General features: G+C 33.0%; 2 protein-coding genes across 2 annotated transcripts; one reads left to right on the top strand and one right to left on the bottom strand.

Annotated features, from left to right (window-relative positions):
• The first annotated feature begins 166 nt into the window (after positions 1–166).
• LOC132744280 (solute carrier family 40 member 1-like) lies at positions 167–21,756 on the top strand. The gene is made up of 9 exons (XM_060732939.1): positions 167–298; positions 9,099–9,232; positions 10,144–10,214; positions 11,107–11,266; positions 11,609–11,854; positions 12,617–12,835; positions 14,445–14,771; positions 15,202–15,705; positions 19,629–21,756. Exons 2-9 carry the CDS (start codon positions 9,229–9,231, stop codon positions 19,952–19,954), a joined length of 1,857 nt encoding a protein of 618 aa, XP_060588922.1. The 5' UTR covers positions 167–298; positions 9,099–9,228; the 3' UTR covers positions 19,955–21,756.
• On the bottom strand, positions 551–3,028 carry LOC132744279 (uncharacterized). The gene is made up of 3 exons (XM_060732938.1): positions 2,596–3,028; positions 1,582–1,876; positions 551–1,187 (listed from the first exon to the last, which is right to left on the bottom strand). Exons 1-3 carry the CDS (start codon positions 3,020–3,022, stop codon positions 941–943), a joined length of 969 nt encoding a protein of 322 aa, XP_060588921.1. The 5' UTR covers positions 3,023–3,028; the 3' UTR covers positions 551–940.
• Positions 21,757–27,978: the final 6,222 nt, after the last annotated feature.

The raw sequence follows: 27,978 nt of genomic DNA, 5'->3' as shown, positions 1-27,978 counted from the left end.
AAATAGAAAGACCCTAGGTTGAGTTATGGCCCTTGAATAAGAAAATGTGTTCTGTCCTCATAATGATTTTTGTGACCCCTGCTACACAATAGCTGCAACACGCAATTAGCTATCATCAGGCGACATATGTGATCACTGATCGCTCTTGTTTAAATTCCAATTTCCTTTATATTTTTTTGTAAAATTATTGCGATGGGTGAAAAAAAATTTAGTGGCATTCAACCTAAGTTACAACAACAACAACGACGTGCTGGCATGGAAAATTTCTAGATATTATTTATCTTATTCATATTGCCATGTAAGAAATTCACATGTTTTAAATATTAAAATGTCGTGTCAACTAACTTACTGATTGAAACACGTTTACTGTATGAAGTTGTTTGACTAAATGTTTTGTTATTTTTTTGTAGATTAATAGCCTAATCTTCGGATACTCATATTTTGGATAATATTTGAGGAATTTTATTAGTTAAATTAAAGGAGCTTGTCATTCTATTAATTATTGGTATATATATATATATATATATATATATATATATATATATATATATATATATATGAGCCGTTCTCCAGAAAAACCTGCAATTATGACCAAAATATCGAATTTGAGGTTTTGAGCAATTATTCAAGTATCATCATTTTCCTGTAGAATGCAAAAGAAATTTTGAAATTATCTCAAAAGGTACCCGAGATACAGCCTTTCGCGATTAGGCACTGTCATGTACATAACCATGTAGAAATAAATCTTTCAATATACCTCATATAAAACTAATAAGCAATTGAAACAAGTACAACTAGGTATACTTTAGTTTGTAGTTTGTAATATATTCATTATATTTGTAACAGAAACCATTAGATAATAACATAAAAAATCACAGGAGTCAGATAATGTCCTTCTATCCGTTACCATGGTAACATGAGTGTTCTAATTAAAACTTGTCTAAGGCTCTCCTGGACATGTTTCATCTTGAAATATAGGTCGCACATAGGGCCGAACTGTGCTGTAAAGATATCTGCGTCGTGCAGCAGACATTCCACCTGGTTGCAGTACTTGTGGCAAGTGTCCCCGTTCAAACTGAAAGTTGTTTGATTTCATGATGGAGAATGTCTCCTCGGCTTTTTCGCAGCTCTCTTTAACAACCACCATTCCAGGATGATCTCGGCTCATACGAAAATATTGATACTTTCTGAAAGGGGTAAAATATACATGTTAATGTCATTATGAAAATTTGTATTATAATGATAACTATAGAAGCACTTTATGGATTAAATTTGTTAAATCAAGATGATAAAATGTTACACTTAACATGTATAGATACTACCTCTGAATAGGCTCTGAATAGAACCACATGACCCTAAGACCGCATGTTTTGTTTCAAATTATCACATTCAAAGTGCGTGTATTTAACCTGTAAATAAAGACCACCCGTCAATAAAGACCACAGACCCTACCCGAGTGATCTTTATATATAAGTTTGACTGTAATGTATGCACTTCATAGTTATGTTCAAGTATATTTTACAATATGTCTTTACTTAAGCTGACAAAAACGCAAAACTGTACTTTTTACTCTTAAATTACCTGATGCCTTGGAGCGGTTTGAAGTACGTTTTCAGAAATCCTTTCCAGTCTCGCCATGTCCATGTAGGGTACCGGATACACTGGCTTGTAGATGATGACTGATTTACAACTTCCGTAAGTTGACCAAGAGCATCCGTGTCTGTCCTGCGGTAAAGTTGTTTTATGCGGGCAAAGCCAGCATCAACATGGCAGCGAGCGTGACCAGGTATCTGCATCATATACTCTATCTTCTCCTGACGTCCAGTCAGAACACGCCACATCAGATATCCCAGCATATAGTAGTTTTTATTCTGTCCTGAAATAGAAATAAATACAGTAAAAAAATTAAAATAGTTGCTGTACTATGTTGAGTTTAATTAGATGTGGTAATTAAGTCTGGCAAATTCACATTAAAATCATCAATATTTGTTTTAATTATGATAATATTCTGAATATCAGTGTGTGAATACGTGTGATAAGGGCTGACTTTTATTATTATTAACCATGCGCAATCTGCAGGAAAATGTTTAACAGCCTTTAAAAACATATTTTGGAATCAGATGATAGGCCATTTCATCAGGTTCCAAGACGCTTGTCACTGACAAGCTTCTTACAACTTTGGAGCAAAGTGGAACAACTTAGCAGACGACATTTTCAGCAGACAACAATTTTTTCATGTTCAAGATTTATGTTTCAGAATATTTTATGCTAATTGAATTTAAGAACAAAGTTTGTGATATAATATCGGTTGACGTTTATGTCTTTGATAACTGACTATGAACAGCATTGTTCATATAATTAACAATATGTGCACGAATCGATAGAAAGTGCTATTAAAAGTTATTCATATAAACACCAAAGTACATTTAAGTATTGAACTAATTTGTAGCAAAACAGTTTTTTTACAATTTATGCACACGTGCATGCATGCACGTTCAACGCAATGAGTGATGAATTATTTGAAAACGTTATTTTGCTATAAATAATTAAGTAAATAATTTCAATAAACTTATAAGCAGTTTATGACGAACATACCTGGGCAATTATCGGCATGTAGTGAAATTGTTGGTCCCTCCGCATGGTCCCTTTCTATCACCCAGTCCACCATACTGATAACAGCATTAGGTCCGTGAGTTTGAGTACCATCAGGGCCAATAGTCTCATTCTCGTCTACAAGGAAGTTGTATTGCGTTGATGTGCCGTCATTGCGTACACCAAACAATTGCACTTTGCGCAATGTCATGAAATAAGTTGGCCCCATCTGTCTTGAATGGTGTGGTAGCGATAAATTCTGGCTGAAATCAAAGGTGAAATGAGAATGTCGCCTGTCCCCTGTCTCAAACAGACCTTTAGCATATACAATGCATTTGTTGTAGACTTCTCTTTCTTTTTGTGCGTTGACAATGTGCTCTCTAAGATTTGCGGTGCCCTGCAATTTTTCATCCTCGGTTCTGGAATCCATCACAACTTTTCTTAATTTTTCACAAGTTGCACAAACATCGTCGCGTGGAGATGCAATTTTGATGTGTGGTAAACATTGCTTCCAGATGTTGCAGAAAGTTTTATAATGAACAGCCCTTTTTGTTGGTACAGATTCAAGGCACGATGTTTCGTATTTCTTGTGAATATCAAGTTTTGTAGTAGCACTTGGTAAGTAAACTGGTGGTATGTTGTCTGATCCACGTGGTGCAGCCGGTTGTGGTATACCTATGTCTTAAGCAGTTTGGGAAACATATGTCACCGCATGTTTAATATCTTCAAACTTTAAAGATTTGACAGGTTTTTTCCCTTTGTTGCCGTGAATTCTTTGAACCACACCATGCTGATCAACATGTGTTAGAATATTTTGAAGAGCGCTACGCTTGATATCAAAAGGTTAACATGAACACAGTCCTACACACTGGTTTCCCCACTAATGAAAAGTCATGGTGACTTTTCTGACGTTTCTTCCCGCGCTTTGTCAATTCATTCTGAGGGCTGTTTACTACAGTTGCCATTATATACAGTTCTTTATCTTGCTTTTCCATTTCCCTAATATTCAATATGTGCTCAAAAATGTCAGAAATAGTAAACTGTTTAATGCAGTTTTTCTTGCACCCACAACCATTCTTATGATACAGGGTAATTCTGTTCACGTCTTCATCATTTTGGGGCAGATCACAATCAACTTCTGCTTCACCCTCGCTGTCACTAGTATCAGGAGCCCCTGTTGCGTCATCTGGAAGCGTGTCTATGTAATCTTGGACCCGCTGATCAACATCTAACTCGGGATCATCTTCGTCCGAGTCTAAACACAGGGTAGATACATCAACCTCCTCCTGCGATCCCCAGGGTGTCGAAACGGGCGTCACACCAAAATGCTCGGAAAGCAAACTCTCCAAATCCTGTAAGATAAATAAGTCCGGTGAGTACTGACAATTATGACAAAACATACAGCTTCTGCGCTAATTAATAGGCTAATATAAAATAAAAACATTATATTCACTGCAGAATACAAATTTTCCTTTAATATACAACTGCTTGTCCACAAAAAATCATACACAGACTGCATTTCATTTCAATTAAAGGTTATTTTTTTTAATAAAAACAATTAATTTGACACAGAATTCTACATAGCATTTTATAAAATATGATTGTTAAAAAAAAAAAGAAAAGAAAAAAAAAGTCCGCGCGTCAGGATCGAACCAGCAAAACACTGACTCTAAGTTATTGACTCTAACCGCTCGGCCATGACAGACTTCGTACTAAGACAATATAAATTAAGTGATTTAACCTTAATCGTTCAGATTTTGATCAATAGCATACCCATTCCGAAACAAAACCAACTAAATTTTCTGAAATTTTAATAAAACTTATCGTCGTTGAAATATATTGACATTATTAAAAAAAATAATAGAGATCTAGATCTACTGAGTCCTAAATAATTTTGACGATTGATTCGATGTCATTCTGGTAGTGGTGGGGTACACAGAAATGTCTTCCAAATTTAGCGAATACATAAATTTTATCTGAAAAACAATCTTAACGAGTATGTCAAGAAATGTATGAGAGCGAAATCAACCAACTCTTTGCATGTTTATTAATGTGTTGCTCGATATAAGTTCATCCTACCAGTTACAACAATCACGCTACATTATTTTGTTTACGCGCCATATTTTCCTGATTCACTCTTGCGTAAAATACATCAATATAGGAACAATTGAACAATATAATGTGCGACATACCTAGTTTAGAGTTGATAAAATATATAAATACTACATACCTCTATATCGTTATCCATTTTAATATCCAGAAAATGTCAAAATTTATCATGTAAACACTGATACATAAAGGTCACTGAACTCACATGTGCTTTCAAGTATGACGTCATATTTATCGGGAAATTCCCAACGTCATAATCGATGTCATTTTGGCAGGTTTTCCTGGAGAACGGCTCATATATATATTCAAATGAATAAGAAATAAAGTGAAAACCCCCCTGCTTTATATTTTTAAGTATACTGGTTTGGGAGATAAACTCGGCCGAAAATCGGTGTTTTTGGGGCATATTTCATTTATTTGTTTACGTATTCTGATGAATCTTGCACCATAATAAACTTCAGCTCTTCGATTTTCCGGTATCACCATAAAAGTTATATTTAGAAACATAACGGGTAATTTTGAGAGGCCCTGGAAGAGGTACGTAAAAAGGATATTTTTAACGCGCGCGAGTAGATAATTCCGGCTCTTTGTTTTTCTTCTTAAATGAGTAAGTTAAAACGTAAAATAACATGTTTAGACATTTTATTATTTCTTTGCTGTTCATTTATGTCAAATAAAAAATATTTGTTACCAAAATTGTTGAGCATTACGTTAGTATAATGAATATAGATATGATAACACGATATTTATATGCAACGTACTATGTAACATATAAATCATTTTTACGTAAAAAAACACATGCATTATCATTTATTAATGTATAACAAAATAATATGTAGTTAAAAAATTAGTGATTCAAATTTAATTTGCTTAGCTTAACAGAGTGAAGAAGAAATTAATTTAGCGATATTCAACCTGCACATTAACATATAAAAGGAGCATTTAACATCAGTCTTTCAATCCATTCCACTTAAAGATTACAATTGTGTAATCAGCCTTTTTTCTGAGTTACCAAGACAAAAGTGACTCTGAATTTCATCTACAAAATGTATACGTAAACGTCGTCTGCTTTATCGGTAGTCGGTCAATATATAAAAGTACCCATGTGCGGTCCTCAAAATGAGCATCTGCTGCACATGCGCACAACAATGGGATTCCCATACTTTTTATTGGCATGTTTTGTAAACAAACAGGTAAAAGTCTGTGTTATTTTTTAAGTATCTTACCAAACTTGACAAAATTTCCAGATATTGTCAAATTCCAGCGATAGTATGAGATGGTGAGCTTGATTAGATTAAACATTCCGATAACTCGATTTAATTATAAAAAGCCGAGTTTATCAACCAGCCGAAGTTATCTCCCCAACCAGTATAGAAGGTTATAACTTATATTTGCAGTGTCTATTCTAGGAATTGAAAAATAGGGGTGATTTTCCCCCCTCTATTTCAAAAAAGGGGGCGATTTTCAAAATCAAAGGGTGCCAATATAAACTGCCAATGTTAAATCGTCTGCATTAAGTTTACACTGAGGCGTTCAACCGATGAAATAATTTTAAAACGATAATATTTATTTAAGGCAGCAGAAGTTGTCCCCCCTGAATTTTTAAACGAAACAAATTATTACAGAACTGCCGCGATTGATTATAAAGGGATTGGGGGCAATACCAAATAACGAACTATCTTTCACGTTTAGATCGTAGCAAGCTAGGATTGCCTCATTTTCTTGGGTTTATTTACTACACTAAAATGGGCCCCAAACTGTCAGACCTAGCACACTAGTTTCCGTACGATACGGAACATTCCGTTATTTCCGTCAACTCACGTAACCAGTACCATACAGTACTAAATTATTATAATTAGCTTACAGTTACCTCCCTTCGGTTTTCGGTGTAAATGTAAACAAAACAACCAAATATAATGCGGGATGGAAGTTTTACTGTTTTATTAACTTTTTTTATAGATGCGCGATTTTCACGCACATGATTTTGAATTGTGCGCGATCTGTTAAATACTATAGTGAATCGCGCAATCGCGCGTCCTAGAATAGACACTGTATTTGCCGTTATCAGGTTATTTCTTTATTATTAATTTGCTATATTTTCAATTATTTATAGAATGTCAAGGTCCTGTGGTTGAACTAGTCAATGCGAACAATTACCACCTCTTTGTTACATTACTCATGTTTATTAAATGGGATTTTATTATTCCCCGCTCCCCCCAAAGGGAGGCATATTTGAAATCGCACCATCCATCTGTCTGTCCGTCTGTCTGTGCAATCCCCACCCTTAATTTCGTTGTCTGGACCTAGTAACTTTGACATGAATGGAATGATTTAAATATAACTGGCCCAAAAATGTCAACCAAATCAAAGACGATGTTCCACATTCAAGAATTCCCCCTACTCAAAGGTCAAGGTCAACACTTTTCCATTTTGAATTCACCTATATCACAATTACACACATTTTATCCCGGACTTAATTTGTTAATGCATGGAACAGGATTTTTAAAGATAACACTAGGCAATAAATGTCCCAACCACATCAAGACGGCCTGTTGCGTCCTAAGACCATGGCCCAACCAAAAGTCCAACAGGTCCACACTTATAGTTTTGAAAACCTACTCATTCTCTTGAGGAGGGTTTGAAGATTCACATTATGTCCAGACCTGTAACTTTGGTCAGCATGGAAAGGAAATTGTAAAACAACTTGGCACAAATGTCTTACACCGATCAAATAAATGTGTCGCCGGCTAAAAGCTTCATGTTGTCCGTTAGTTCTGTCGAAAGGGTTCAAACTTATAACAATTGGAGATTATAGGCAAACACACATTCCGTGGTTTCGGACTTTTAACTTTGTCAGCATTGGAAAGAATTTTTAAAATAAACAAATGTCTATCACATCAAGATAAGAGTTGTTTGTAAGACCCATGTTCCTCGTTACCTCCTCCAAAGTCAAGGTTCACTCTAATTTGTTTGAAGGTTACTTAATGCCCATAAAGAAGAGTTTGAAGGTTCACACAATTAGTTCCCAAACTGTAAACATTTGGCATGTATAGAAGGAATTTTAAATAACTTGGCAATCAAATGCTACCACATATCAAGATGATGTTCACATCCAAGACCCCTTGTTCACAAGGTGTTATTTTAAGATGATAGTATATAAATAGCACTTCAGTATCAACAAGAACAATATAATATTCGGAAAAAAAAGTAACTTTTCATTCCTTTTTCTTTTCATAATACACTCACCTTTTAGGGGCATTTGTCACATGGCGTGACAGTCTTGTTTGAATAATCTCATTTTTATTGCAAATAGTGGGACTTGAGTAGCGGACATAAGAATAATGGTATAAAAGTATAATTATCAACCCAATTTTGCAATAATGGACTGTTTTTGTGTTTTAACCTTTCATCATCTTTTTCCGCTTTGACAATACAATTTTTCCCTCTCCATGGGCCCAGCCACCATTCCCCTAAAAGTGGTCAATACCCAAGTTGGTATAGATAATGCTAAGTTGACAAATACTTAGTATAGGTGTGAGTGGATGCAAACCAAGTAGTTAGTAAGGGGATATATTCAAAGTTTGGATAGATATGAGTTTGACACATTCCAATTTGCCTAAACTAAAAGGCTGTATTGAATCAATCAAGTTTGTAGTGGTGTAAGTTCACTTTTGATACATACCAAGTTGGTATAGGTTCAAACTGAAACTGAAACTAGTTTTGTATAGGGCTCATTAAGCATGTACTTAAGTTGTTAGAGGACTGAGATAACATGTACAAAGTTGGTATAGGACCAAATTGACACATACCAAGTTGGTATTGGGTTGAGTTGACCAATAATAAGTAATGCAAGGCTGAGTAGAATTTTTCTATGTCTATATTGGTATAATGCTTAATTTAATAAACATTTTGTTTATAATACTTTTTTATACTCTTATTGTATAATCTTCGACATAGTCTGTTATACTTATCTCATTCAAATTCTAACGCATTGCCCTACCGGAATCAAGCCTTATTGCTAAGAATAAAACTTTACCGAATGCATATGTATAAAACATTGTCAAATGCTGCTGTCATTACGTAACGGGGAGGCATTAATTAATTCATCATACGGGTTCGGAAATCGATTCAGTTTTATACTTAGCCATGAGGTCGATTTCCGGTTTTTAATTTGACAAGTATTACGATTGATAAGGTGTCTGCAGTTTGATTGTTAACCAAATAACTTCATTTATAAATGTTAAAAGAAACATCAATTGGATTGAGAGAATTTAATACTTGTCTTGTTGGGCAATTTTGATCAACTTTTTTCTCGCGCTAATGCAAGCCGGCAAGTGGATTTGTAAAGGCCTGAAATGACACTTTTCAAGTCAGTCATGTAACTTCATTGATTTCAGATGTTCTTTTTGTGGCATTGATGGGGTGAAGAACTGCTAAATCATTTCCACATATGACCATGACATGAGCAGGTGATGAACTAAAGAATAGACAGGAAACACAAAGGAGGCAAGCAAACACTGGGAGAATATGGGTAAAATAGATTTACTGCCTATGCTTTAACAATAGTTTACTTGTCTGTTGTATTAACCACTCGACCAATGCACCACTACATATACTTTTATGCAAATATATATACATTTGTATAATTAATGACATAAAAATAGAATACATGAAATTCGCAATTAATAAGAATAATTTATTAGCTCGACTATTCGATAAGAATAAGTAGAGCTATTGTAGTCACCCGAGCGTCGGCGTCTGCGTCGGCGTAACCACTTACGTTAAAGTTTTTGTAATAGTTCAAATATTTTCAAAGTCCATTGACATATGGCTTTGAAACTTTGCACACTTGTTCACCATCATGACCCAACCTGTAGACAGGAGGAGGTAACTCTATCAAGCATTTTGACAGAATTATGCCCCTTTTTCGACTTAGAATTTACGTTAAAGTTTTTGTAATACTTCAAATATTTTCAAAGTCCATTGACATATGGCTTTGAAACTTTGCACACTTGTTCACCATCATGACCCCAACCTGTAAACAGGAGGAGGTAACTGTATCAAGCATTTTTTTGTACTATCAAGCACTAAGAATAGTCGAGCGTTGCTGTCCTACCGACAGCTCTTGTTCCTTGTGCAGTTAGATTAATTGAATTTGAGCATAGATTGCCTGTCTCACTTAACTTCTGTCATTGTAGTTGTATCATGCTAAAATGAATGATACAATTACAATAAATATTTCACAGTCATAATTTAAAAAGTAGATGTTTATTACTGGAAGAGCTATTTGCTCTGCTTGACATTGCTTATTTTTGTAGGCTTAATGTCAAAATAAACAAAGAAACAAAATTTATTTTCAAATGTATTTTAACATAATTATATAATACATAGAAGTTTTAATAACATTACATCAATTCAGCAAATTTTCTTGTTTACAAACAGGTTCTGGAGAAGGATCTATACCACTGAAGATAAGATTATTTGTCTACCTGAGCCATGCTTTATCCACTTGGGTAAGAAACTACTTACTTATTTTTAAATAATATTTTGTTAAAAAGGAAATGCTGTCCTTTTTCTTAAGCAAACAGGCCTTTTTTAACATTTTGGGAATGCCACCCATTGGAGAAAAAATTACACAAAGGTCCAAATCAGGAGGATGCATTAACCTATAAAAACTTTATGAGCTTTAATAAACAGAAAATGGATTCTTTTGAGAACCTTTTAAGACATATTTTTTGGTTTAAGTAATTTTAAGAGTTTCCCATGTGAACAAAAATACTTTTTGAAAGAATTCCACTGTAGTGTTAAATATAGGCTTACCTTTTGGAATTTAATGCTTCTCAGTTTAAAAACTCCAAATGTTTTAGCTCTTAGGATGTCTCTGTTTACTGGCAGTACCTATATAAGAGACAACAGGCCTGATAAAAGACATATGCATGTAATAAGTATGTATTTTACAGGGCCTTTGTTACCTAAACCATGGATGAAAGAGAATTGTATATATTTATAATTCACAAGATTTTAAAATGGCCAAAGTTTAGATATACCAATGAATCATACAGAAATTAGCATATGGATAGATTCTATTTCACTATTTACCATATTTACCAATCTGGAATCTAAACTCTTCAGTCATTGTTATTTGACATGTCTTTTTAAAAAACTACCTCTTCGTCTAAGTGTTAACGTTGAACCCTGCTTCACCATTTCCTACATGGATGAGAATTTAACAAAATTAAGATTGAAGATGGAAGTGATTACAGCAAATACACACTGTACCTAATCACATGACTTATAGTGATCTGTATAGGGGAAAAAAATCAAATAATAGAGACCTGTCCATATAGTATTTTCTTCATAATTCATTGAAAAATCCTTATCACATGTAGTTTATGTTTATTCCAGGGTGACAGGATGTGGTCATTTGGTGTGGGCTTGTTTATGGTTATCATATCACCAGAATCTCTCAGGGTTACAGCTGTCTATGGGCTATCTATGGGTACAGCAGTGTTGTTGTTTGGAGCACTTGTTGGTGAATGGATTGATAGAACACCTAGGTTGAAAGGTTTGTAGTAATTTTATATATAGAATTGATATATTAATAGAATACTGTGTATTTACATTATAAAGTTAATAGAATACTGTGTATTTACAATATTTAGTTAAAGGTTCTTGATTTTTACTCAACCTTTTAGCCAAATTGGAGCTGATCTTGAAATGTAATTTTAAAATTGTGCTTTAAAAAAGGACTTAACAAAAAAAGGGAACTATAAATGTTGATATAACTCATTGTAGCAATCAAAAGAAAACTAAAGAAACTAGCTAGTATACTAGTATACAGTATTAACTACTGTTAAGTAATCAACTCAATTACTGTGATTGACGATCATTCTGTTCTGTCTTTCAGCTGCCAGGACAAGTCTTATTGTACAGAACACAAGTGTAGTTGTCTGTGCCCTTATTGTATATACTGTAATTACATGGAAGACAGAGATACAAGCTGCCTGGCCTAACGAGGGACTTCTCATACTGAGCTATGTGGCGATCATTCTAGTGGCTATACTGGCAATGTTAGGAAGTATTGGTACTAACATCGCAGTACAGAAAGACTGGATTGTAGAGATATGTGGAGATGATAAAAATCTACTTGCTAGTAAGACCATTTAACCCTTAACATGCTGAATATTTTAAGTGGACTTGTCCCACTTCCTTTTTTGGGTCTGTCCATTATTCATTTTAGGGATATCAATTTAAATATTTAAAATTTGTCAGCCAACAGTATAGAGCCTGGTCAGACTGCACGGATGAGCAGATCCGTGCAGGCTGGCCTGGATCTATACTGATGGCAAAACGCTTTCGGGTCCAGCACTTAAAGAGTTAATAATCCTGACAATGTCTGATATTTTCTGGTTGTTAGTAAACACTTAAATAAGTCGTCATAAAAGACATATAAATTAAGTACTGAAATATTAAGTGCTGTTAAGGTCACTTAGTTCAGATCACTTGACACTAATTGCTTTACATTAAAATGACAGTAGTGTGGATGTATGAAGCATGACTGTTAGTAAAACCTGAAAAGTTTTTACATAAGCACAAAAGGGTTGATGTTTTCCAGGACAACAAGATATTTGATAATTATAATTTTATTGTGTTATTAAAGATGAATTTATTGACAGCATCATATAGATCATATAGAGGCGAATAAGACAGGTTTTCAGGGCAAACAATGACTGTTTAGTGTGGAAAGAAATAATTTGATTAATATTAAGTGAGATTCTTTTCTGAAATTTTGTTAAAAATGTCCAAAAGTGCCTCATCAGCTGAAATAAATATCATTCATAGTATTTGGAATAAAAAAATTTCGAACATGAGAATGGCTTGAAATTTTTAGTATAATATACATGTATTCTTTCAGGTATGACAGCTACATTACGTAGAATAGATCTCTGTAACAAACTTGTGGCCCCCATAGCTACTGGACAAATTATGTACTTTGCATCAGTTGGTGTTGGTGCATTTTTCATTGCCGGATGGAACCTGGTCTCAGTGTTTGTAGAATACATTCTACTTTGGAAGGTGTATAGCCTGGTACCAGCTTTGAAAAACAAAAAGTTGAGGAATGGGGAACCAGCTGGTAGGTGTTACATGTCATTATGGGGCCAAAAAATATGATTGGGTGGAAAATTTATTTGTAGGGGTGTCATGTTTTTCTGTTTATGCGGGTATGTTTGGTTTTTAGTTAAAAACCGGTTTAACTAAAGACCGGTTTGAAAATTCAATAACCAATAACTGAAGTGAGTATTAATAAGACAAAGTGCCCAAAAAGTTTCAGAGTTATACTAAACATTACCTTATTTTTTTATAACAAGATTTGACATTTTGATTATATTTCAGTTGTACTCAGCATTGAATGTATTTTTTTGATTGCATGATATCTTATTGTGTACGGTAGAGTCTTAACAGGAAATAGTAACTCCATAGTCAGATATGTATAGTTATCATAGTTGAGTACAACAAAATACAAACAAAATGTCATATCTTGTTATACCGTAACAGTAATTGTTTGTTACAAGTACAATATCAAATAATACCTATATGGATAAGCGTTTACTGTTTATTTTTAACTGTTAAAATTTATTTATTTCAAACAATGAAATTGTTATCAGAAAGTAAGATCAATCATATATCACATGATAAATAACTCAACCATATTATTTTAAATGCAATTAATATTTTTTGCAAAGAAATGAGTCATCTGAATGTATTTTCATTTTTCTGGCATAAGCGAAAAACGTCGGAATGGTATTTTATATTTAACATATTGATTGTTTATGGATCTAATTTTAAGTTTTCGTCTATATTGTTTTGTCTGACGGGTCGAGAGAGAACAAACACTGAAACCTAATTGTGATATTAGTTACATATGTGCTCTTTATCCCAGTGACTTAATATTCGCGAAGGGCGTCCATGACCGAGTGGTTAAGGCCGTTGACTTCAAACCACTTGCCCCTCACCGCTACAGTAGTTTATGGTACATCGGTGGTTCTACTCAGGGGTCCATGGTGCCTGAAATAATGCACGGAAGTGCACCTGAGGTCTTCCCTCATCAGTAAAGCTGCAACGGCGCCATATGACCTAAACTGTGTTTGTGTGACATAAAACCTAATCAATCAAACAAACAATACTTAATATTTGCCAAATGCTCGGGAAATGCGTGGACACTATGATTGCATGAAAGTTTGCCTTAGGAAAAAACACAAGATATTGTTTCCTCAAAATTTTCTAGAAATACAGTATGTAGTCATTTAATTGGTTGTCATTTTTGCTTACAGTGACACAACAAATTAATAGTAGTGCAGTAGTACTTAAATACTTTTATACCCTGTTGTTTAATAATGTATGCAAAATGACTTTTACTTTTTATAAAAAGTAAATGTCAATTTGCATACATTAATAAACAATAGAGGATAAATGTGTTCAAGGTTATTGTCTAAAATGTTACTTTTATGTGTTGAAGTCAAAAGTATTTCATTTATGTGAGGGCTTTTATCTAAGCATGAAAATATATTTAAGGTATAACTTGTTCATCTTCTTTTTGTGTGTGGATATTTCTAGCTGTGAGTTATAGTTTGATTTACCATTTGTGTGCTAAAAGGAAATGATAACAGGTGAATGCCAACAGTATTTAGTAAGAAATTTGCAGATTGATAACCCTTCAGTCATTGATTATCATTTTTCTTTAGAACAAGAAATGGAAACACTTAAAAGTAACCAAGGAGATGACTTTGATGTTGAAGGTCGTGACCCAATTACCAGTAGCAACAGTATTGGTGATGCAGAAAAACTAAATGAAGATGCAAGTGTTGCTACTGATGAAGAGACTAAGCTAAAGAATGAAACAGAGCAAAACAAAGAGAAGAAAAAGGACCCATTCTGGATAAAGATGTTTTCAGGATTTATTATTTTGTATCAGGGATGGAAGACCTACATTAAATACGATGAAGCATTTGCTGGTCTTGGATTGGCTGCACTCTACATGACAGTGCTGGGTTTTGACAATATTACAGTTGGTAAATATAAAAAATTTGTTCTGTTACTATTTATATGTAAAAAGATTTCTCACTGGATGCCCAATGGTTGTCAGGAGTTCATCTGAACCATTGACATGTAGAAAAACTTAATGAATGTTTTGTTATAATTTGATTAAGAAGGATACTAGTTCTCTATGAGAAATTTAAAATATTTAGATCACATCTATTCATCACTTTAAATTGCTTTATACAAAAAATGTATTTACAAGTTTATACGAATAGATCAAATGAATTATCCAAAACAAACATTAGGGAAGTAGCAACATTTTATGATATCTTTTAAAAATAAGTGTTATTATTATTAATTATTATTATTAGTATCCTTGGTGATGTTTGCTGAGTTCTTTTAATGAGCAACACACTATAGTGAATTTTCTTTTCTACAAGGGACTGTATATATATATTTCAGGTTTTGCTTACACACAAGGTATAAATGAGTCAATTATGGGCGTAGCCATGGCAGCAGGAGCTATCACAGGGATTGTAGGAACATTTTTATATCCTTTCATAAGTAAACGCATTGGACTGGAAAGGACAGGCTTGTTTGGCTTTTTCTTTGAAGTGATGTTTTTGTGTCTCTGTGTGGCGTCCATTTGGGCACCAGGATCACCTTTTGATCCTTTCCTTAAACAATCAGCTGACACAATCTTAGTTTGTAATTTACCCAGTGATAATGGTACAGGGTTAACAAATGGAAATTTGACTTCTGTGCCTTACAATGTAACAAATTCTGACGTGTTTAACAAAACACTTGGAAATACTAGTTTAAGTGTTGATGGACTGCAGCAAACCATGACTGGATTGAATACTACTGGAGATCAGTCAAGTTGTGCTGAACAAGAGGCAGATAGAGGCAAACATTCCCTTATTTCTGTGTGGCTTTTATTGGCTGGAATTATCGGAGCAAGATGTGGTAAATATATTATTTTTAGTTTTATATAGAATTATTTTAGTTTAGTTATGTAGGAAGCTATGAACTATTGTCATGTCCCACTTGACAGTATCAACATTGACCTTGGTTTTTGGTTAACATTTTGGTTAAATTTTTATTTATGGTCATTGACTACAATACTGACAATCCCTTTCTATTGAAATTTCATATGATGAGTTATACCTGCCATTTCCTTTCTGATGTTTTAAGGTCAAAAGTCAAGGTCAAGTGACATGTCATGCCAAAATTTCGTAAAATAAACACTTTGGACTATTTGAAGAAGTAAAATATTTACAAATTTTTACTTGCATCAAATTTTATAACAAAGATTTTTTGTGTCGCCTCTACGGAGTAGTGGCGACATACAGGGATCACTTCTCCGTCGTCTGTCCGTCCGTCTGTATGTCCGTCCGTCCGTCACAAAACTTGTCCGGACTCTTCCTCATAAACTACTGGTGCAATTTCATCCAAACTTTACTTTAATGATCAGTACCAAGTCTAGTTGTGCATATTGTCAGCATTTTCCGGTTCAATGATTTTTGTAAGAGTTATGGCCCTTTAATAATTTTTATTTTTAAAGTTTGTCCGGACTACTTCTCTTATACCACTTATGCAATTTCAATGAAACTTTACAGGATTGATCTGTAGCTCAAGTCCTTGCGCATATTGCACAGGTTTTCCAGTTGAATGATTTTTGGCCGAGTTATGGCCCTTTGATAAAAAGGTGTTTTTTTCTGTGTGTTGCCAGATACACAAAAGCTTGTCCAAACTACTCCTCATAAACTACTGGTGCAATTTCATCCAAACTTTACAGGAATGATCAGTACCAAGTCTAGTTTTGCATATTGTCAGCATTTTCAGGTTCAATGATTTTTATGCCCCCACAATGTGGGAGCATATAGCGTTGCACTTGTCCGTCCGTCCGTCAGTCCGTCCGTCCGTCAGTCCGTCCGTCCGTACGTCCCGAAATCTTGTGAACGCAACTCCTCTTAAACCGGATGGCAGATTTTGCTTAAACTTACAGGGATGAATAACCTTAATGTGTAGATGGTAGTAAAGGAAGGAATTTTCGCTGCGACCAAATTTAACAGAATTATGGCCCTTTGTTGATTTTTTCACTATATACTATGTAGAAATTTTGTGAACGCAACTCCTCTTAAACCTGATGGCAGATTTTGCTTAAACTTACAGGGATGAACAACCTTAATGTGTAGATGGTAGTAAAGGAAGGAATTTTCGCTGCGACCAAATTTAACAGAATTATGGCCCTTTGTTGATTTTTTCACTATATACTATGTAGAAATTTTGTGAACGCAACTCCTCTTAAACCGGATGGCAGATTTTGCTTAAACTTCCAGGGATGAACAACCTTAATGTGTAGATGGCAGTAAGGGAAGGAATTTTTGCTCTGACCAAATTTTACAGAATTATGGCCCTTTGTTGATTTTTTCACTATATACTATGTAGAAATTTTGTGAACGCAACTCCTCTTAAACCGGATGGCAGATTTTGCTTAAACTTACAGGGATGAACAACCTTAAGGTGTAGATGGTAGTAAAGGAAGGAATTTTCGCTGCGACCAAATTTTATAGAATTATGACCCTTTGTTGATTTTTTCATTATATACTATGTAGAAATTTTATGAACGCAACTCCTCTTAAACCAGATGGCAGATTTTGCTTAAACTTCCAGGGATTAACAACCTTAATGTGTAGATGGTAGTAAAGGAAGGAATTTTTGCTGCGACCAAATTTAACAGAATTATGGCCCTTTGTTGATTTTTAGTTTTCAACTTGTGGCACATGTAGTCTAAAAAATATTTGACCTACAGTCATAAGATTGACAGAACAGTGGCGTGTGGGGGCATCAGTGTCCTATGGACACATTTCTAGTTGTTAGAGTTATGGCCCTTTAATAATTTTTATTTTTAAAGTTTGTCCGGACTACTTCTCTTAAACCACTTATGCAATTTCAATGAAACTTTACAGGATTGATCTGTAGCTCAAGTCCTTGCACATATTGTACAGGTTTTTCGGTTGAATGATTTTTGGCCGAGTTATGGCCCTTTGATAAAAAGGTGTTTTTTTCTGTGTGTTGCCAGATACACAAAAGCTTGTCCGGACTACTCCTCATAAACTACTGGTGCAATTTTATCCAAACTTTACAGGAATGATCAGTACCAAGTCTAGTTGTGAACTGTCTAGTTGTGAACTGTCTGTCTGTCCGTCTGTCACAAAACTTGTCCCAACATGAAATTGGCCATCATGAGGCGACACATGTGATCACTGATCGATCGCTCTTGTTCTTTAAAAAAAAATTGAATTTTGGAAATTTATTCTCTCACAAAAGTTTTTTATTTTTACAGTATATATCAGTTATAGAGATACTTGATTTTTGGTCAATCAATGAATATTGCAATCTTTTATTAGTCCCCTACCGGTTTACCGGAGGGGACTTTAGGTTTACCCTCCGTCCGTCTGTCCGTCCGTCTGTCTGTCAGTCTGTCAGTCCGTCCGTCCACAAAACTGGATCCCGCGATAACTTGAAAAGTACTGAAAATATTTTTATGAAACTTGATATATAGATAGATGGCAGTATGGAGATTATGCACGTCTTTTTCTTTTCTTCCTATGTTGAAAATTCTGGTTGCTATGGCAACAAATAGGCTGAAAATATGGCAAATTTTACACATAAACTGGATCCAGTGATAACGCAAAAAGTACTGGAAATATTTTTATGAAACTTGATATATGGATAGATGGCAGTATGGAGATTATGCACGTCTTTTTCTTTTCTTCCTATGTTGAAAATTCTGGTTGCTGGGGACTTCAGGTTTACCCTCAGTCCGTCCGTCCGTCTGTCTGTCAGTCCGTCCGTCCACAAAACTGGATCCCGGGATAACTTGAAAAGTACTGAAAATATTTTTATGAAACTTGATATATGGATAGATGGCAGTATGGAGATTATGCACGTCTTTTTCTTTTCTTCCTATGTTGAAAATTCTGGTTGCTATGGCAACAAATAGGCTGAAAATATGGCAAATTTTACACATAAACTGGATCCAGTGATAACGCAAAAAGTACTGGAAATATTTTTATGAAACTTGATATATGGATAGATGGCAGTATGGAGATTATGCACGTCTTTTTCTTTTCTTCCTATGTTGAAAATTCTGGTTGCTATGGCAACAAATAGACTGAAAATATGGCAAATTTTAGACATAAACTGGATCCTGTGTTAACGCAAAAAGTAATAGAAATATTTTTATGAAACTTGTAATATGTGTAGATGGCAGTCTGGAGATTATACACGTCTTTTTCTTTTCTTCCTATGTTGAAAATTCTGGTTGCTATGGCAACACATAGACTGAAAATATGGCAAATTTTACACATAAACTGAATCCAGTGATAACTCAAAAAGTTCTGGAAATATTTTTATGAAACTTGACATGTGGGTAGAGGCAGTCTTGAGATTATGCATGTCTTATCTGTTCTTCCTATTTTGAAAAAATATTGGTTGCCTTGGCAACAAATAGGCTTAAAACATGGCAAATATAACAATATTTGTGATTAGTCAAAAAGAGCTGAAACTTTTTATGAAATTGCATCTTTAATTCCAGAGTTATCTCCTCTTTAAGAATTTTGCTTTTTAAAATGTTATATTTTGGTAACAGGGATGTTTCAAATATTAACTTTAGAGTGTCCTTCAGTCCGTCTGTCTGTCTGTTCATAAAAACTTTTTCCTGTGATCACTTTTAAAGAACATTTCCAACAAATTTACTTAAAATAGAGAAAAATTTACACATTAGTGAATGGCCAATGGCCCTTCAGAATGCTGATGGGGTTCTATCCGGTAGGGGACTTATGGATTGCTTGCAATACTATGATAATTGCTTGTTCTTTCAGGTTTATGGATGGCAGATTTAACTATTACACAGCTATTCCTGGAGCATGTGAAAGAAACGGAGCGTGGTATTGTAAATGGCGTTCAAACTTCACTCAATAAATTGATGGATATGCTCAAGTTCATCATGGTGATAGCAGCCCCAGATCCTCATGTTTTTGGCATTCTCATTTTAGTTTCCTTCTTATTTATCATTCTTGGTTGGATTTCATATGCTAAATATTCATATGGGGTCAGAGGTCATTTATTCCATTTTGATAAGATAAGAAAATGTGAATGTTCGGATACCAGAAATAATAATCAAGTTGAGGAGGTCATAGGTGATTGATATAGTCTTCTAATTCAAGTCAAGTTAAAAAATGATATATTTAAGCTTTCTGTTAAGGTTAATGGCCAAAAAACTTTAAAATATTAAAGAAAATTCGCTTAAAAGTTGGAATACTTTTCACCAACAAATTTCGAATGGGCTTCTTATGGATAGATAACTCGTGGAGTCATTTTTTGCTTAATTTTCTCCAGTACCTTTAGATATATCTTCTAAGTTTTCTCAAAAACCTTCGTATATGTTCTCTCTTGTTTTTATGAAGATCAGATAAATCTGCCAAGCAGTTTTGTACATATGCTCTCTTTTCTACTTCTATTCACCATTGACAGTAGTTGTCTGCTTATTTGACAGCTCTTGTTTTTGTTTTACACTCAAGATACATGACATGTTAAAGAATCTCATTAAGTAATAAGAATAGAAGGATGTTAATCTCAGGCACATGGTGCCAAATCACTGAGACCATCATAAATATCAAAATGTGCTTCAATTGTACATGTATTACACCAGTTTCTACTTGTAAGGTGAGTTTAAACTTAAGTATTACATGTATAGAGACTATGCTTGGTCACATTTTCTTTTAATCATAGTATATTAATTATTAGTCACATGTTCTTTTAATCATAGTATATTAATTATAGGATGCTTTTCTTCTTTACTGAAGAAAAAAAGCATTGCCATACAAAGGGATCTCATAAAGTTAAATTTATTCATGTACAAAAAGTGGTTGTTACATATTTACTTGTATAAGATATTTATGTTTTACAATGATTTCTAGCTGTAGTTTTGTAATTGTTCTGTTGATTTTTACAGGTGATATTTTTCTTTGTAAATAAGAGTTGGCTTGAACATATATTTTATTTGAGTTCAAGTAACTATGTGATATTAAGTGCACATGTGTTTAATTTCCTTTTTAATGTGATACAAGCTTTTGACAAAATCTTCATGTTTTGTCAACTATCTAGTCTTATTAAGATCAAGTTAAGATCATGATGACCTGGAGCAAAGATTTACAATAGTCACCACAAGTGATAAAGTTGTTCAACTTGTTTATACATGGTAAACTCTAAAATTTAATTTATTGTTGTTTCTTAATTATTTATTCTTATTTTAGGAGTATTATTATTGGATGATAAGATTCATAACTTGTGTTCAGTTCAAACTTTGTCGTAATAGGCTAAATGTATCGTAAAAATCTTAATACATCTCAATTATAGTGAAGTTTATCTGGGATTTTACTAACTTATTTATCTAATATATACATGTACAGACAACTTTTATTAGATAACATGTATTTTGTTCTTAAATTGGCAAACATATAACCTTTCTGGGAAGTTCACAGTTGTAAGATGTGCGTCAGTATTTTAGAGCCTTCATTCACTTATTTCTTAATATGATCTTTAAGTCCTTAAAATACATGATTGACAGTTCAACAATCAAAATGATCAAAACAAATAAGAAGGTCAGAATTCATTCAGGAGTAGTCTTTTAGATAAACTTCACAAAAAATGGGTTGAGATTTTGAGCATTGTAAAGCTTATACATTCTTGAATTGTAAGGGAGATACTGTTGAAAATTGTAATACTTGTAAAGTGAAAAATATATCTAGTCATGCTGTTAAAACATCTGAATATGATGGTCTATAGTCTAGTTCCCGGTGATCAATTCACTTGAGCTTAAAGTTTAAGTGACTTATGTGATTGTCTGATGTCTGTAGTTTGTCGTTCTCTAGTATCCACCTTTTATGCACCCAAAAGGTGGCATAGTTAAGTTTTTGAATTGTCTGTAGACTATCGGGGCTATATAAACTAAATAGGGGAGGGAGCCATGTAACTGTAAACAAAATAAAAGAGTACAATATACTTTATTTAGTTACAATGGCATAAGAGGCCATAACAAAAGAAATGTTCCTTTACTACATCTCTCCCATGAACCCTCTAGCTGCATCTATCAATGTCTGGTTCTTACATCCTACATTACCATTTCCTGATGGAAGGTTTGCTGTAGTGTAGTCTTCCTTTTTTGCAGCAGCTCAGAGATCAATGTGAAGAGTTTATTTTCAAAGTGACTTTTCCTGTCCTTATAGAGGGCCACTTCACAATCACTTTGAAATCTTTGGAGTAGAACCATTTCCAACAAAAGAATTACCTTTGTTTGTTTTACTTTCATATTTGTCCTTAGTTTCAGAATGATCTGTCTGTTCATCTCCTTGACTGGTTTTAGCTTTAAACTTTTTCCCCAAGACTGACCTTTGGTTTCGAGGTTTCTCCTCATGTTTCTTCTCTTTTAGCTTCTTTTCTTGTTGTGTTAACTCAGACAAAGTTCCTTCTCACCTGTAAGAATCCCAGCAGAAAATAGATTGTAAACCATAAGGTTTATTTCCATGATAAAATATTTATTTTTGCTGATCCTTCCATTCTAATGTGTTCTCATAAATTATCTTTAATTGGCAAAAACCAATTTCACATAGATCTTTGTAAGTGTGACAGAAAAATGAGATACTCCGGTAACTTTACAAGTAAATTTCCCTGTTGAAGTGCTGTATGCATTTCCATTGTAGATTTATGTTTTGGTGACATTGCTACCAGAACTTCAAGATGTAATTTATGAAATTTGAAGACTAAGAAATTATTGGGCCATTGCATAATTTATTTTCCATATTCAATGTGGAATCTTTGGAGGAGAACAATTTCCAACAAAGAAATTACCTTTGTTTGTTTTACTATCATATTTGTCCGTAGTTTCAGAATGATCTGTCTGTTAATGTTCTTGACTAGTTGTGGCTTTAAACTCTTCCCACAAAACTGACCTTTGACTTTTTCTCCTCATGTTTCTCCTCTTTTAGCTTCTTTTCTTGTTGTGATTTAAACTTCAGACAAAGTTTCTTCTCATCTGTAAATATCCCAGCAGAAAGTAGCTTGTGAACCATAAGGTTTATTTCTGATATAAAATATTTATTTTTGCTCATCCTTCTATTGGTTCCAGTACATTTGTAATGTGTTCTCATAAATGATATCTAATTGTAAATTGGCAAAAACCAGTTTTACATAGATATTTAGTGTGACAGAAAAATGAGATACCCTGGTAACTTTACAAGTAAATTTCCCCGTTGAAGTGCTGTATGCATTTCCATTGTATATTTATGTTTTGGTTACATTGCTGTCAGATGCTCTAGATGTATACATGAAAACTGAAGACTATGAAATTATTGGGCCATTGCAAAATATTTCATATTCAAAGTGAAAACTTTGGAAAAGAACCATTTCCAACAAAGAAATTACCTTTGTTTGTTTTACTTTTATATTTGTCCGTAGTTTCAGAATTTTCTTTCTGTTCATCTCCTTGACTAGTAACTGTTGTGGCATTAAAATTTTCCCACAAAACTGACCTTTGACTTTTTCTCCTCATGTTTCTCCTCTTTTAGCTTCTTTTCTTGTTGTGATTTAAACTTCAGACAAAGTTTCTTCTCATCTGTAAATATCTCAGCAGAAAGTAGCTTGTGAACCATAAGGTTTATTTCTGATATAAAATATTTATTTTTGCTCATCCTTCTATTGGTTCCAGTACATTTGTAATGTGTTCTCATAAATGATATCTAATTGTAAATTGGCAAAAACCAGTTTTACATAGATATTTAGTGTGACAGAAAAATGAGATACCCTGGTAACTTTACAAGTAAATTTCCCCGTTGAAGTGCTGTATGCATTTCCATTGTAGATTTATGTTTTGGTTACATTGCTGTCAGATGCTCTAGATGTATACATGAAAACTGAAGACTATGAAATTATTGGGCCATTGCAAAATATTTCATATTCAAAGTGAAAACTTTGGAAAAGAACCATTTCCAACAAAGAAATTACCTTTGTTTGTTTTACTTTTATATTTGTCCGTAGTTTCAGAATTTTCTTTCCGTTCATCTCCTTGACTAGTAACTGTTGTGGCATTAAAATTTTCCCACAAAACTGACTTTTGACTTTTTCCCCTCATGTTTCTGTCCATTTAACTCTTTGACTGGTTTTAGCTTTAAACTTTTTCCCCAAGATGACCTTTGGTTTCGAGTTTTCTCCTCATGTTTCTTCTCTTTTAGCTTCTTTTCTTGTTGTGATTTAAACTTCAGACAAAGTTTCTTCTCATCTGTAAATATCCCAGCAGAAAGTAGCTTGTGAACCATAAGGTTTATTTCTGATATAAAATATTTATTTTTGCTCATCCTTCTATTGGTTCCAGTACATTTGTAATGTGTTCTCATAAATGATATCTAATTGTAAATTGGCAAAAACCAGTTTTACATAGATATTTAGTGTGACAGAAAAATGAGATACCCTGGTAACTTTACAAGTAAATTTCTGAACAATTGTCCAACAAAAGAATTATCTTTGTTCATTTTACTTTCAAGTTTGTCCGTAGTTTCAGAATATATTCAAATGCTGTCATTTATATTATTGGAACCTTGAATGGTCCAATTATAAGCAAAATTATTTTTCCCTGCATACAGTCAAGTTTCAGATACTTTGAAATGCTTGAAAAAGAGTCCAACATCTTTTGTTTGTTTTTAGAGTGAACTGAGCAAGAGGTTCAGCAGACTCTGGATATTTTTGTCTATAGACAGACTGAGGCTAATATAGCAAACAAATCTGTCCATTGTTCAATAGACAAATATTTTTGAGATTGAAGATGGGTCACAGCTTGGATACCTGTTTTAGTGACTGTGATATTTAGTAAGTGGTCCTGTCCTGTTTATTAAACACAGATGATAGGTCTACAAATTCATCAACCCATATTTTTTCTTTAACCTTTAAAGATACTGTTGCATGTAAAGGGATAGATGGCGAAGAATGGAGTGAAAGGTTCCCAGAAATACCAGTACCTATATGTGACAAGCTCAGTGAGTTTTGGTCCAAATGTGATATTTGGGCAAAAATGAGTTATGACTAGTTTGAGGTAGAACAACATCTGCTGAATAGCTGGAAACAATTATTTTTTTTAAAATACTTGATATTTTATGAAATATTCTAATTTTTATGACATCACCATAACAACAACAAATAAATTTAAACTTTTATTGGTATATATAAACTAGAAATTATTCCATAGTTATACATATTAAAATAAACAAAATATCAAGTTATCATTCATCTTGGTGTAATATATGTAATATCTTGATAAAAAAACTATCATTTGTTTTCAATAATCGTTTGCCATGGCAACAAAAATAAAAAAAAAATTGTCAAATGCAATATTTTTGCACTTAACATGATTAATTCATCACCAAATGAATGCATATATAATATTAAAAGACAACAATATTTTAGACTTTTCAGAAAAAGAAAAAAAAAAGGATATTTCATTTTCCCCTTAAATTGTTATTGATAATAAAATATTAACATAAGGATTAAATTCTCAGAATTTTAGTATCTTTTTCCATGATTAAGGCGAATATCATAACTTAAGTTAGTCTACTTTAAAACTCATAGCTGTTACATGATAGCATATAAATTATAAATCCATTGCAAAACAAATATTCTTTAATGCACTGATTACAAAAATGGTATATTTTGGTTTGCCATGGTAACAAAAAAATGATGAAAAACTGAATGATTTAAAATATGGTATTTTTCTAAAAAAATATTCCATATAAGATAATTGGTATTCACAATAAACTGCACTAGTTATTTTCCTGACTATATTAACAGTTACAGATATTGACAGTGTATCAATTATTCTGGATCAGTGTATTTTTAAATTGTTATATGAATAACATATTAGTATATTTTCAAATTGAAATGATTTCAATAATTTTGAAAGAATAACAATAGCAGATTTTGTAAACACATGGGAAGTCAAAAAACAGCTCACTTATGGTCCTTGAATGTGTAGTCTTGTGACCCCAGGTTGAAAGTTTTAATCCAAACGGGGTTAACAACAACCATGTCTCCTCATGTCTTCAGTTTTTGTAAGCATAAAGTAAATCATATATAAAACTTGCAAAAACTTGTTTCCACAATTAAGTAAAAATACTGTAACATCTGCACTACAGTTTTCACCTTTTTCAGGGATACTTCTGAGACATAATTCTATGAGAATGTAATTCACTTTCATTATACTATCAAACATAAAAAACATAGACAAGTCATTGACTTCTACATGCCATCCTAGAAATAATAAAACCTTAATTAAGTATAAATGAAACAAAGGTGTCATATTGGATCATTTTTATGAACAAGAAAAATTATAAGTAAATCGTTCTGTAGTGTTCGTTGCACAGCTATTTGGTTCATATAAAGTCTTGCTCATCATGTAAGAAAAACTATGCATGTAATGTATTACAGTCTATATCATGTACATGTAGCCGAGTAACATTCATTTTGAACATAACTAAAATAATCTGAATCTACATTATCGTGAACATGACTGAATCTACATTATGTGCATGTATTGTGGTGAAACACCACTTTATATCACAAAATAGATTATTAGTCCCTACCGGTTTAACCGGAGGGGACTTTTAGGTTTACCTTCCGGGGTCTGATCTGTCTGTCTGTCAGTACGTCCGTCCACAAAACTGGATCCCGCGATAACGCAAAAGTACTGAAAAATTTTTTATGAAACGATATATGGATAGATGGCAGTATGGAGATTATGCACGTCTTTTTCTTTTCTTCCTATGTTGAAAATTTGGTTGCTAGGGCAACAAATAGTCTGAAATATGGCAATTTAACCACATTAAACTGGGATCCAGGATAACTCAAAAAGTACTGAAAATTATTTTTATAAACATAAAATATGGGTAGATGGCAGTCTGGCAGATTTGCACATCTTTTCTTTTCTTCTTCCTATTTTTTTTTTTTTTTTTTTTTTTTTTTTTTTTTTTTTTTTTTTTTTTTTTTTTTTGAAATTTTTTTTTTTCTTTTTTTTTTTTTTTTTTTTTTTTTTTTTTTTTTTTTTTTTTTTTTTTTTTTTTTTTTTTTTTTTTTTTTTTTTTTTTTTTTGGCAACATATAGCCTGGATTTCAAGATTTTGATTTAATTTTTTTCAGGCTTTTTCACTACTAAGTTCTTTATTTCTTAAGGTGTTTACTTTCAAACTTTAAATACTAAGTTTTGGTCATCAACCACAATCATATGTGACAAGGTTTTACAACTTCTAGCACAAAAATTATCAGTATTACCTCCCTTGAACTTTAGAATTTTTATGAAAAAAAAAATGTTGTCTTTTTTTAAAATAACTTCTTTATTTCCTAATGTATCTACTTCAAAACTTCATATATTATGTTTCTTATTATCCACTCAACATTTTTTTGAGAAAGGTTAGAATACTCTAGCAAGACATATTTCCAGAATTATGTCCCCTTGAAACTTAGATTTTTTTTTCGAAGAAATTTTGGTATTTTTTACTCCAACTTCTTCATTCCTTATAGGATTTACTTTTTAAAATCCCACATGGTAATAATATGAAAGGTTGTATAAAATATAATTGCCTTACTAGGCAGGGGAAACTAAACATTACTGTGAAATAGACAAAACTTAGAACTCAAAAGATTTAAGTTCATTTCATGTCATTCAATTCACTGGTAAAATTTTGAAAGTCAGAATGTTGCTGGGGGTTCTAAACGGAGGGACTTATGGATTGCTTGCCAATACTATGATAATTGTTTTAATATTGAATTACTGCATAATATACATACTTACCCCAATTGAAGTGTTGTTTTATCTTGACCAATACAGTACAGTTGATAAAAGGGTGTTTTTTTTTACTTCCATACCCTGATGCTCAATATGTCACACATTGTCCTCATTTATCAACAATAGTTTTAGTAAATTCCAGCAAAAAGATAAAATAAATTTATATGTTCTGAAAAATTATGTATATGTTTTTATTTGAGCTTAATTTATATTCAATGCATAAGACAGAAGTATTTGCATAAAAACAATACACATTATTTTTCTAATTATAAACTAAAAATTTAGTTTCATGTTACTGTACTGGATCCCCTTTAAAATTAAGACATGAAAAATTTGTGTGACTTTTCA

The sequence above is a fragment of the Ruditapes philippinarum genome, unplaced genomic scaffold, assembly GCF_026571515.1.
Source record: "Ruditapes philippinarum isolate M1 unplaced genomic scaffold, ASM2657151v2 ctg4090_1_1_1_1, whole genome shotgun sequence".
Taxonomy (NCBI): Eukaryota; Metazoa; Mollusca; class Bivalvia; order Venerida; family Veneridae; genus Ruditapes; species Ruditapes philippinarum.
The sequence above is the reverse complement of the archived record's forward strand: the minus strand, read 5'-3'. Positions and strand labels throughout refer to the sequence as shown.